General features: G+C 41.1%; 1 protein-coding gene across 2 annotated transcripts in view; it reads right to left on the bottom strand.

Annotated features, from left to right (window-relative positions):
* Nucleotides 1–4,090: 4,090 nt before the first annotated feature.
* TANK (TRAF family member associated NFKB activator) overlaps nucleotides 4,091–12,940 on the bottom strand; it is a 29,628-nt gene continuing 20,778 nt past the window's right edge. For both annotated transcript variants that reach the window (XM_082313385.1, XM_082313386.1), the window contains exons 8-10: nucleotides 12,218–12,336; nucleotides 9,990–10,570; nucleotides 4,091–5,609 (exon numbers count right to left, since the gene is read on the bottom strand). In XM_082313385.1, coding sequence (XP_082169511.1) covers nucleotides 5,442–5,609; nucleotides 9,990–10,570; nucleotides 12,218–12,336 — 868 coding nt within the window. In that variant the 3' untranslated portion in view covers nucleotides 4,091–5,441. The remainder of the gene's footprint in view (nucleotides 5,610–9,989; nucleotides 10,571–12,217; nucleotides 12,337–12,940) is intronic.

Here is a 12,940-nt window from a genome sequence, read left to right on the forward strand (position 1 = left end):
TTTGCTTTATATTGTAAATCCATTAAATCAGTATTCCCGAATTGCACAAATTCGTGTATCTAGTGTTATAACATCTCTTAAAATGTAGAGCACTCGAACGTTGAGCATTGAGGTGGACTGCATTTTTCTACTTCTTAGGTATTGCAGTGATCTGGGAATTTATTTTTACAGCCTGAGATGTCAGTATGCCACAGAAGCATGAAAATCTCACCATCTGTATGCTCATGGACAATCTCATCAAGTACACTCAACGACAGACTTAGAATAACAAAATTTAAACGCTATTACTACCGCCTAACCGTACATGCACTCAGACTATTTTAAATAGCATTCAACCTGAGTTATCATGCTGCTTACCTCAGGCCTAAACCAGTTTAATCCCTTTCAGTGTTTGCTTACCCGCATGAATCCTGTCGTAAAACAGGCACATGCTATTTGAAATAACACTTGCTAAATTAAATGGGAGGTTACAGAGAGACGCATGTCATTTAATTTTGCCGGGTGCCGATCCATAACCCAGTGAAGGTTCGGAAGTCGAGCAATGGCTTCACCTGGCACCTTACCTAATGTGCCGGGCAGTGTCCTTCTGGATATGTGTTACTCGTCAGTGCCAGGAAACAAGGATATGTTTTAGTTGGAACTCTGTTATAGCAGACACTACATAGTTTAGATTAACTCCTTTCAGTAGTACAGCATCAATGTGTTATTCCCTTAACATAAAACATACAGATTATGTAAATCTGTAATAAATACTATTTTGAAGTGTATAGTAATCAGAAATCTTTCAGGGCAGGATGGAATGGAAACTGAGAAATATTGGAGAGTAAACATTCCAACGCTCATTCCTCTGCTTCTCCCTGGCAGAGCGGAGCACTCGCTGTAGCTGGGCTGCTCATGCTCCAGCGCTGGGGTTTGCCCTGCGAGCCCCGCGGAGCGTGGGGAAAGCTAGGGCCAAAGTGCTCCCGCACAAAGCTTTTCTCCTCTCCCTGCAGACCCTGTCGCACTGTTTGTAAATGGGAACGGTCGTTCCTGGTCCGAGGGAAGGCCGGCCCTTTCTGTGCCTCCTCACGGGGCGCAAACTGGGTACGTGCGGTCATTCGGGCTTGCAAGGCCAAGCAATCCGAGAGGCAAAAGGCAGCGGCGCAAGAGAGGCCGTAGGACTTGCTCACAACGTGTTTAGCATTCCGGACTCTAGTGACTGTGCAGAGCTAAGAAGGCAAGGGAGCCCCTGGAGCCCAGCAGCAACTGGCACAGCTCTGCTTTTCCCTCACCTTTGCGGGCCTGGTCCGGGGCTTCGGCGGCGGGTTGCCTCTTACTAGGAAGCCCCGCTGCGCTGCCGGCTATCGGCTGTCCTCTTGCGGGAAGAGGGAGCCAGGATGTCAGCGTAAAGAACCCGCAGGACTTGTACGACGAGCTCCTCGCCTCTGCCCCTTGCGGGGACGCATACTGACGGGCTCCTGGAAGCCTGGGCACCAAGGGCGAAGTCTGAAATCTACCACTGATATCCGCCAGCCTGCCGGGTCCCCCCGGGTGCCGCCTGCCCCGCCGCGCGGCCCCACCGGGACTCTCGCTGGGTTACCACCTATGCCGGGTGCGGTGGTGCCTGCTGCGGAGGGGCCTGATTGTGTTGGGCTTGCCATGCGGCCAGCGCGAAGGAGGGATCGCGGCAGGCAGGCGGAGGGAGGGAAGGAGGGAGGGAGGGAGGGAGGGAAGGAAGGAAGGAAGGAAGGAGGCCGGGCTGATTAGCATGCAGCAGCGCTCGCAAGCCCGGCTCCATTGTTTTAACACCTCCCCTCTCCTCCGCGCCAATCTGTCACCGTTCAGCAGGCGAACGCTGCTGCCTCGAATGCTGCTCTTCTCAAATGAGACGGATAATTAGCTGCCCCGCACGAATGGCGCACTCTTCTCACCCCTGATTGCTATCACCTTCTTGCTCCTGGCAGTTTTGACACCTCGTAATCAGCCTGCTGCTTTTTCTCTTTCCCTATTTCTGATTTTTTTCTCCCCCTTCCTTCAGTTTTTTTTTTTGTTTTTTTTTTTTAAATGCAATCCCAGTTGCCATTTGGATTGAGACTCCTCTGTTGAGTTAACCTTGTATGATTGCGGGGGAAAGGGGAATGTACGGTAGGGAGGAAAAGAAATCGCCTCCTCTGAGTCTCATCTGCTGAGTGAACCACGGGTGGGGGTAGGAGCATCTCGGCTTGATCCTCCAGTGCTTTTGTTCCTAAGGGGGAACAGCCTCTCCTGAGCATCCTCTGAATTAACATTATGTCGGATGGGGAAGGATCGTGTGTGGAGCGACTCCTCCGCTCAGTTAGTGGAGAAAAGACTGCATTTCTATTGAGTTATCTGTTTAGTTAAATCCAGCAATATGAGGAGGGGATTTTAAAAGTAAGTTCACCGGGCCAGGAAGCTCTCTTTTCCTCCCGTGTAGGCAGGGAAGGAAGGTAACTTCTCCTGAGCCTCTTAGAGTGAATTCACTGTGTTTCATGGGAGTCGGAAGAGAGCTCTGATTGGAGTGCGAGATGGCAGAGGGAACTTCTTCCCTTCTGATTCCAGAGGAGTAAGAGATCTCAGTTAATGCTCTGGTGATTTCTGTGAGATCTTAAAAAACGGAGGACTCGTGGAATCTGTCACAGGAGCGTTTTCCTCTCCTCTAACAAGCACTGACAGTCTAATTACTGGAGCTACGAGCAGCTGTCGAGTTAGCCGGAGAGACAGAGGAGCTACATGTGTTCTGCCCGGCCGCCGGCACTCAGCTCTCGCAGCCGGCTGAGGCAGCCGCAGCGCCCCAGCATGCCCCCCCGGAGCCTCCCAAGTAGCAAGGGGAGCGGTTTGCTTCCTTGCTTCAAGTCAGACCCAGGGTCCCCGCGAATGCCGGCTGTGAGCGGGGGGGGTCGCGCCTGGCGAACCGGCAGCGCGGGGCGGCGGGAGCAGCGCACCCGCACGGGAGCCTCGAAAGCAGCTTCAGCCCCGGGGCTACCCCGGGGGGGGGGGGGCCGCTGGCCCTGGGAGAGGGGGAATTCGGTGGTACACCTTGGCACGAGCCTGCTGCTCTTTCGTTCTTCTCAACTTCCACTTCCCCGAGATTTATTACTATGATTGTTGATGAAATCCCACTTCCCATTTGGATTCAACCTCCTCTGCTGAGTTGGGCTTGTGTGGAAGGGGGAGCGGAGGGGAGGAATACTGAGCCCCCTCTGGTGAGTGTAATAAAGCAGATGTCCCTGCTGGCAGCAGCAGCCTCCTCCAGGAAAGCTGTACGAGTGGGGCCCACTCAGGGACCGCACTCACCTCCCACTTCAAGTCGCTCACAACTACTTAGCCTGAGATGGATTTATTTATTTATTTATTTATTTTTAAACCCGGCTGAGTGCCCCTCGCAGTGGTCTGATGGGTGAGCCTGCCCGGACGCCCTCAGGCAGCAACAGTTTTAAGCCCACAAAATTAAACAGCTTCCTAAGCCGCCGCACTAGGCAGGAGCTCTCATAGCGGGAGATGGACGGGTTCTGCTGGTCGACCAGGCTTTGGACAACCGTGTCCCCCCGCCCCCGCCTTCCCCGCTCTGCCCGGGCCGCCGGGGAGGCCGCAGCTCCGCCGGCGGGGCGGGGGGGCCAGGCTGCCTCCAGCAACAAAGAGCCGCGGCCCAGCGCGGGGCTCGGGCTCGGCGCAGGGCTCCCTTCTCTGCCAGCAGCAGAGCTCACGGGGAAAACGCGTCCGTGCACAGGGGCGGGGGAGGGGGGAACAGATGACTTTATTTTCTTTAAAGGTGATTCGCAGTTTGTTCAGCTCTTAATAACGTAAGCTCCTGAGCTCGAATTTCACGGTTGAGAGGACAAGTCGGTTTTGTGTCGGGCTGGCTGGAGATGTGCGAATCCCCTTCTCCCCTCCCAATCCTGGAACTTCTGCCTCTCCCAGGAACCACCCCCAGCCGTGCTCTCTGGGGAGGTACTTCACACGCCGCACGGCGCGTCCAGGGATGAACGGATCCGCCTCAGCGCTGGGTACCGGCGGGGGTTTAGAGCTGTTAATAGTAACAAACTCTTTCTCCAGGTCACGTAGCAGGCATGGACTGTACACTGCTGTTTATTACAGTACACTCTCGTGACAGCCAGTCACAAACATGAGATGTTTAAAATAGAGAAAATAATTGCAGAAAAACCCATTTCTAAAAATTACGCAGGTGTTAATTCTTCCAGAAATTGGTCACCTGCGAACAAATCTTAAAAAGAGAAGCTGTTGTGCTCTGCTGTTATGAAAATATTAATGCTAATTACCAGATATCAGGACTAAACCCTATATTCAGTTCAAATACAAAAAGCTCCAAGTCACCCTTTATCATTAATTTAAATTACTTAGTAAACCCCCCCCTTTTTAATTTGATCCAAATAAATCCAGAAAATGTACAAACTTTATGAGAATGCAATATTTCAACTAAACACAAATTTAAACTGCATTGAGAAAGCCACTAAGCATATTCAGGTTAAAAATGAAGTCACTGAGATTTGAGTGATGAGGTTTCCCCCTTTCCTTTCTAGGCTGCAACAGACTTGAGCAATCCTTCATAGCAGACCAGAGGGAATGGAAAACAATCTTTGGTATTTTTAGTTTTAGGGAACGTTTAACCTTTCCTTACTCTGTCCTTCCTACTAATATAACCTCTTCCGTGAAAGTATTTTTACTAATTATTAATGCTGGAAAGGTACATGAACAAAATCATTATTTTTTTATAACATGTAACATATATCCATAAAATTGCTACCATTACATTTTGGCAAAAGGGTCATTTATGTGCTGTGTTTGATTACTCTCTCTAGTAAACAATTCATCTGGGAAGGTCAACCATTCATTTATGTTACCAGTGAACAAGCCTATCCTAATTTTGGCACACCTGGCATTCAGTTACTGTGATGATTTTACAAGAATCTGAATCAAGAGGTTCCCTATTCTAAGTTAAATTTGGAAATTTTATAACAGAAATGAAAATGAGAACCTACTTCTCTTTCTGTTTACTTCAAGAAGAACATAATCACATCACTGGATATTGTGAAAAAAAATCCTAGCATTACACCAATTTCCCCAGCCAGATTAAGGCATTAATCTTGCAAGTCTACACTCATAAATGTAATCATGACTTTGGGCCTATTCAGGCAATGATTAATTGCAAAAAAAACCAAAAAGAAAAACAGAAAAAAGAAAGGTGTTTAACATCACTCTCAAAGGTAATATTGAAGCATAACAAGCAATAATGTGAGTTCCAGTACTGACTTACAGTTTCATTTTACCTTGTGAAAGGACAATTAAAAATGTGCTTATCTGACAAACAATTTCAGTCATGAGTTCTTGTTACAAGAAGTCTTAATTCTTAAATTCTTAGCATATCTATTGAATACAAAAAATCAAATGTATGCAAAACCAGTGATCCATTGAATTCTCATACATTAAGACTGTACTTTAAAGTGGGAATTCAGATGCCGAAGAAAATCTTCCTTAGATATTCTAGATAGTGGGAAAACTTCTTGACAGAATTCACATATTCCACACTGATTCAGTTCAGAGTCTGTAAAAGCTTGTGCCGGCAAATCATTGTCTCGAGGCTGCCAAACGAGCTAAAAGAAACAGAAAATTATTATTGCTGTGGTTTACAATGTGGTTTACATTATGCTGTGGTTTATATTTATATAAAAAAATACCTGCCTCTTTAAACTACGTGTGCTTTACACCTGCCTGGCCAGAGACATTAACTAGAGAGTTCTCACTTAAGAAAAGCAAGATAGGACTTTGATTTTTTGAAGTTCTATAAAGATACTATCCTTGCAAACATTTGAAATGCCTTGGTATCTATTAATGATAAACACTGCTATGAGCAAAAGTCTGTAATATCAGTGTGATGCATATTAAGGCTTTTCTTTAATTTTGCATTTCAGTATTTTACTGTATGAGCCATAGTACATAATAGCCATTTAACAGAAATGAGAAAACACATTTTTACCTTAGAAAAAAATATTTCTTGTACAGAGTTCATATGAATCATATTTTATTTCTGTTCCTATTGACACATAACTAGTTTTCATTTTACTTACAAAATTACTAGAGCAATGTTATATGGCTTAAGTTACTGACTTGCTCTGACTGCCTTTTAGTGTAAATGTGTTTCAAATAATCTGTTTTGGGATTCCTTCTGCCATGACAGCATCAAACTCAATGGGACCGTCTGAATATCCATCCATGCATTCAGGCAGTTCTGTAAACTATACTAAATTTGGTTCAGCCACTGTACTGCTCTTGGTCCCTGAGCTAGTTAGTTTAAAGGCAAGTCTGTCTACCTGATATTGGAGTTCAAGGGACTTCAGCCTGATACACACTTTAAGTCAGAGTGTACACTAATTATTTAGCATCATACCAACTAGGAATCAAAAAGTCTTCTATCAGTTTTCAAAGTAAAGCTAAAAATTAAGTTTCATTACTTTAGTATTAGCAACACAAGATAAAATACACAGTTATGTTCCACGTCCAGGACGATTGGGTTTTGAGTAAATTGAAAACTAAATGCATACTGCTGTGACTGCAAAGTAGACAGAATGGCAGCAAGCTGGTATGAGCTCTATGTGGGGATGGAACCTAGAAGAGGAGAGCACCCTACAGTTTTTTTGGCTCAGTTTTCTTCTCTCTTGCTTCACTCACACATAGAAAGGCAAGCAAGAATACTTTAGGAAGTAGTTTCTTTAGAAGTTTTAAATTCCTTGCTATCGATACTTACCCAAGAGTTTTAATTTTCAGCTCTTATTCAAATTTCATCATGCCAAATCGTTAGAATCTATTGTTTATTCCGCCCATGGTAACTCACTGGACAACTAACCTGGCTTTCACAGTCATTAAACCTTCTTTTTAAACCAGCGAAACTTCTTGGACTCAATTTCCTGTCCGTTCCCTATTTAAACACTGTTTAGCTTATCAGATAGCAATAGCAGATTTACTGTCTTTCATTATGGTCAGCAATCCATATCATTAAATTGACTAATTAGTAATTAAGTGCAATCACACCACTTTTTTCAGCTCAAAGAGTCTACTTATTGTATGTTGCTGGTGTAAATTGCATATTAAATCTATCTAGACACTGACACACTTAAACATCCCTACAGAAATGTGTTTAGAATTACTTGTTTCTAATATCTTATGATGTAAAGCACCATTTGAAAAAAGATAAAATAGTATTGTAAAAACCCTACAAAGGACATAGTAAGATTTGTAATCTTGGAAGCACAACAAGGGGAGGTACTCATCCAGCAACCCACTGAGGCAGGCACTTAACTTCCATTTCTTTGAGTGTTAAGCATGTGCTTAATATGCTTTTCGGAGTAGGGATATATTTAGGCAGATGTTCCATTTCAAAAACATTAATATTCAGATTAAGATCGATAGACTATCAATTTGCTTTTAAAATCATGAACATTCTTAGAAATATTTTCGGTGGAAACAACCCCCTCAAACTGTGAATACCGATGAACACATGCATCTATATGCAAGTCTCGGTTAAATGTAGTCTGTAAAATCCTAGGTCCACTAATATCCATGTTTATTTTAATCTGCTGCTCTTTTCAGTCACATGTTTTTTTTTAAAAAGTTACATCCTAAGAAAACAGTACTGAGTTTTCACATTTAGTATCCACATAGAAGGAAAGAGCTAAATTTATTACAGCAACTGAGAGCAGTTCCAAGAACTTACTGTTGCCAAATCTATTGCATTTATGGGGTTTTCCATTTTATAAGTTAACATATGTAGTAAATACTTGAAAGTTTTATCTACACTAGGAAAAAAAAAATCAGGTATATAATTCCTCCCTATTGGAGCTTCACCAGTGGCAGGGATGATGGCAGCTGTAAGCAGTGTAACTACCCCTTAGAAAGGTGGTAAAAACACTAAGAACAAGTTTATGCATTAATTTTGCTAATGTTAATATAGTCAAAAGGGCATGTATGTAACTTCTTAAAAACATTAGTATTTTAATCTACATATATATTATCTGTAAATCAAATCTCTAGCACAATTAGTAGTCAGAGAAAACGCTAAAGCTGAGTCCAATTCACTGGGAAAAATACTTAAAAACCACTTTTGAAGGCAGCTGAATAAAGGTGATGGATGTTTAAATATATTGATATACACAGATGTACATTTAAATGGATTCTAAAGTAATATTGCCTTGTTTCAAACCAGATTCTGGATAAGATATAACATTTTAATCAATGTCCTGCATGTTCTACAGTGCTATTGTAGATATGACTTACAAATACTGAAACAGTTCACCATTGCCTTTCTTTTCTCCAAGTGTTAGCATTATTACATTTTCTCCAAAGTAGATCATTTACATTTTAAATGATGGCTCCAAATTAATTTCGTTATTTTGCAGAAATACCAATTATCAAACCAAAGGCTTATTGCTATTCAACCGCAATTCTTCTCTACTTTTTAAGCTGCATACTCCCCTATCAATTTATAATCACATACCAGCTGTTTCACTTGCTGTAATATACAATGCAGGGTGCCATCTATTGAAAAATGAATACACAGACTAACTAGTAAAAGAACAAGCTGGAGAGGGAATACAGAAAAAAAGGATAGTAACAAGCAATGGAGTGAATGCTTCACAGCTCCACAGGAATTCTACCAGTGATAAAATAAATGGTTTAATTTGTTTAACTCAGTCACAACTTAACTGAGGATCCAATGAAAAATAAAGCACAATAAAAACTGTGATTAGTAAGTTGTTATAGAATGGAGATCTCTTACATTACAAATAGATATTTAAAGTACATTTTGAAAAATCAGGCTTATAGTTTAAAATACAATGATGAAGAACAGCAAACTTTCCGTGCTTTAAACTTTTCATCCAAAACTGGTTTGCAATAGAAAATTAAACTAGACTGGGTACATTTTAGGAGAAGAAAATATCAAAGCTATCATGTCCTACAAACGTTTTCCAAATGTTAGTTTTGCATGTCATGCAGTGGCCAAACTGAGAGGTAAAGCTCTTCTGTTGCATGAACCTTGTCAGTAGCAAAGAACACAAAACCACATCAGTGTAAATAGTAAAAATATGCCAAATCCACCCTCACAGAATTCCTAAATATCACTATTTGCTTATTCTTGAAAAGCTGTCCTCTCACAAGGTGTGAGAAAAGCCACAGAAATGTAAAAAAACCCCATCTATAATGGTCCATAATAATTTTGTCAGCAATTTCAGTTGAGACAGGATGTTACAGAAAAGAAGCAAAGTATTCAGAGACGTGATTATCAGAACCTGCTGAAATGTTTTTCTGCATTACAGCAACTAGGCCTTGGTTTCAGAAGCTCCCATGGACTTTAAGTAGCTGTAACTGAAATTCAAGCCCAAAGTACCTACATGAAGCTAAAATAAAGTATTTTAGTGAACTTGCCTTCATTTGAAAAAATAAATATGCTTTCCTCCTTGACTGCTTAAACGATGAAGAAAAACTTTAAGTTTTCTTAGAGGGGTGTTTTTACCTCACATCGAGACAAAAAGTGGATCATTTTTCCACAGGGAAGTATTTATCTGTTCAGCTTTTTAATTAGTCCATTTGTCATATTCTCTGCTGTACATTAAAAACAACTAAAACAATTATGTGCCCTATTCAACTGAGATCAAGGGTAGAAAGAAAGTAATCTAGGGGGCAACTTACGATTAATGACAGCTTTGAAATAGATATAGAAGCAATCAATATCTAAATGAACTGAAATTTGTGCAAGCATATCCAGTGCTTACATCTGCTTAAATTCCTGCCCTTTCACTGGAAAAGTGCCTTGTACACATACTTCAGTATCAGGAAGAAGAACTGACAAGGATATTGTCTTAAAAAAAGACTGATGAGATACCTCATAGAAAATATTAGTCCTGTCTCAAAGATCTTTGCAAAGTGGTTGTCTGAATCATTACCATTTTTTCAAATGTACAGTATTTATAGAAAGATACCTGATGAGGACCTCTGACGGTTGTCCCAGCAGCTTCTAAATTAAAAATTACTTCAGGTACACCGTGGTTTGTGTGCTTAGGTACAAATGTGAAACCAGTATCTGTTGTTTTTAAACATGTCTTGTCACAGGTATTTTCTATGGGCACGTTTGCATGATTTGGGGGGTTTGTTTTGTCAACAGGAGTTAAGCTTTGTAAAGCTGAGGTCATGAGATCAACTCCATGAGCTTCAAATGAGTTAGGTTCCAATTTACTGAGGTTAACAGCACGGTCTCTGTGCTCCAGGTTAAAACGATGATCTTGAAGCATGTTTTCAGCTATACCAGTACAAGGAACTGTTGGTTTTTCCTGAGTGCTCTGCAAGAAAGCAGAGTCATTGTCTGTAGGTGGAAACTTGACATTAAATTTAGAAAGTGATTCTACATAGTTGTTGTCCTCATCTTGGCCCACTCCTCTTGGTGTGATAGATGTGATGCATGATGCACCTCTATTTATATCCTTTATAACCCGAGGCTTAAAAAGCTCTTCTGCTTGTTCATCAGTTTTATCAGTACACTGTATCGGCATGGAAAACTGTATTTCTGTGAAGAAAGAATGAAGAAAGAATGAAGAAAACATTAAATAGTCCACTGAAGCATAGTTATTAAGGGTGTGGTGTTGGGGTATTTTTCCTGAGAGGTTTTTGATCTTCCTTCTTGGCTTTTCAACCTTTATTTTTATTATTTGAAATCAGTTTGAGGCGTAGCTTTCTTTCACAAACATTAGCTCTGACGCAAGAACTATCAGAACGGAAATAAAAGGAAATAATTCTGTTCTAATAATTCTGTTTCTCTTTGATTTATGGCTATAAACATTTTCATTTTATTGAAAATTATGTTGTCCCATACTCTTAACACACACTTGCATATATTTATGAAGTGTTCTGGCAGAAATAGAAGCTGGAACCAAACCCATTTCACACAGTGCCAAGAACATGCTAGGCGCCATGAGCACGATTTTAGAAGGTATTCAGGTACCAAACTCCCATTGGTTTCCAAATTAGGTAAATATTTAAATTGGATAACTATTCAGAAGTGGGACCATATTTTCCCTTTGTTTTGAGAATTCCCCCTTCATTTTTGGCACTTTATTAACAGAAATGGTAATAATATATATGGTTACTCCTAATCAGGTGAGAGAATAACTTCAGTACACCTTTATTGTACAGCAGCCTTCTGACATCACTCAGATATTGTAGTAATGTGGGCCACAGAAGTAACAGAAATCAAGCAGATTAAATCTATATTATGTATAGCTTTCCACACCGTTGAGTTAGGCACTTATTTAAGGAAAACAAATCAATTCTGAAATAAGTTGCTAAGCACTCATCCCCCAAAATTCCCACCCCCAAATAATAAAGTTTAGTAGTGTACAATCAGAATACAACAATACAGTTCAGACATAGCAATTTGAAGTCACAAGCTATACATTAGTACTTCATGTAACAAAACTTCAGTAATGTTATAACCTAAACTAGAAGCAAGTGCTGAAACCAGTGTCTTTTGCTTCAACTGTGAGTTTGGCAGGTGTTTTTTGAAATCACTTAAGAGTCTGATCCTGCTCTTAAGAAAAGCTAGCAGGGAATACCCATAGTAGCTTACATTATAGTAAACGTAAGCATTAGCAGAACCGGACATTCAGGATCTCTTTCAGTTGCAACAAAAATCAAGCCTTTCTTTTGTTTTCAGGAAGTGTTGGATTAAGCTCTTGTCCCAGATAACAACACAGTATTCCAAAGCCTGCACAAGGAAGTCTGGAAAATAAGTCCTCTGACTCTCCTCAGTCCAGCAGTTTTCCTCTAACAGATATGGGGCTAGAGATATTCGTAACAGACATCTTTTGAACTGACAGCTAAATTAAAAGCAAGCAAGTGCTGTCATTCACACAGTATGATGGGATATCACATGTAGTAAGTGCCTGCCTCTCACTCCAAGGGACAAAACAATTACAAGAGCCATTGATGTGATGACTGTCTTTTATAGCATGTGATTTGGAGCATTCGTCATAGAATGCCAAAACTGGCGGTGTGTTTTCTTGGTGAAATACTGAGCACCATGTGAACAGACTTGAAAAAGGCAGATGGTAAACAGTGGAAGTACTTCTATGTATGTGTAATTTACAGTATTTTCAAATATAAAGCAAAGCTTTCAAACAGTTGAATCACAATAAGAGCTTAAGTATGATATTACCAGTTTCAGGTTCTGGCTTTATCTTAAATTTACTCAGTTGGTCTGTTTGTTCTCTGGCTAGCATACATATTCGATGACACTCTTCTTTCATGTCCTGGAAAATGGTCTCCAGATTCTCCCTGGAAGATCAAAATTGTAAATTAAAGAGTCAACCAATTCAGCTTGTTGTGACCTTTAATCTAGTCACACCCACAAACCAGAGAAAAACAATAGTGTAAGCTACTTTTCTTGGATACCTTGTTCCTCAACATATGTATACATATTTTTGTTCTCGTCACTAAAAGCAAGCAGAAAGGGAGAAGAAAATGTTGTCAAAGAGCTGTTTAGTCCTGTCATACCCACATACATTCGAGTTTAGGTCCTGACCCTGCAAGGACACCTCCGCCAAAAAACAGCCTTTACATTTCTTTCAGATCCCTCAGGTATTTTGTGGAACAGCTTATCTTTCACAAGGGTACTGTTTCCATCTCATTCTAGAGAAAATAAGACGCTGCTGCTGTGAACATTAATTGTTTTCTGTGCGCTTCAGACTTTGCAGGAGAAGGAACACACAAGCATTTGTTACTTAGCATTTGTTTCCTTCCTTCTCTGTCTACCTGACATTTTGGAGAGGGGCTTGTGAACTCATTCCTTCTCTGTTTCATACAATATCACATGACTTTTCCTTTTATTTTGAGGGAATTTTTTTTTATTATATGTTTTCCAGAGTATCATATGGACATC

Source organism: Platalea leucorodia (genome assembly GCF_965183815.1).
Source record: "Platalea leucorodia genome assembly, chromosome: 5".
NCBI classification, from domain to species: Eukaryota; Metazoa; Chordata; class Aves; order Pelecaniformes; family Threskiornithidae; genus Platalea; species Platalea leucorodia.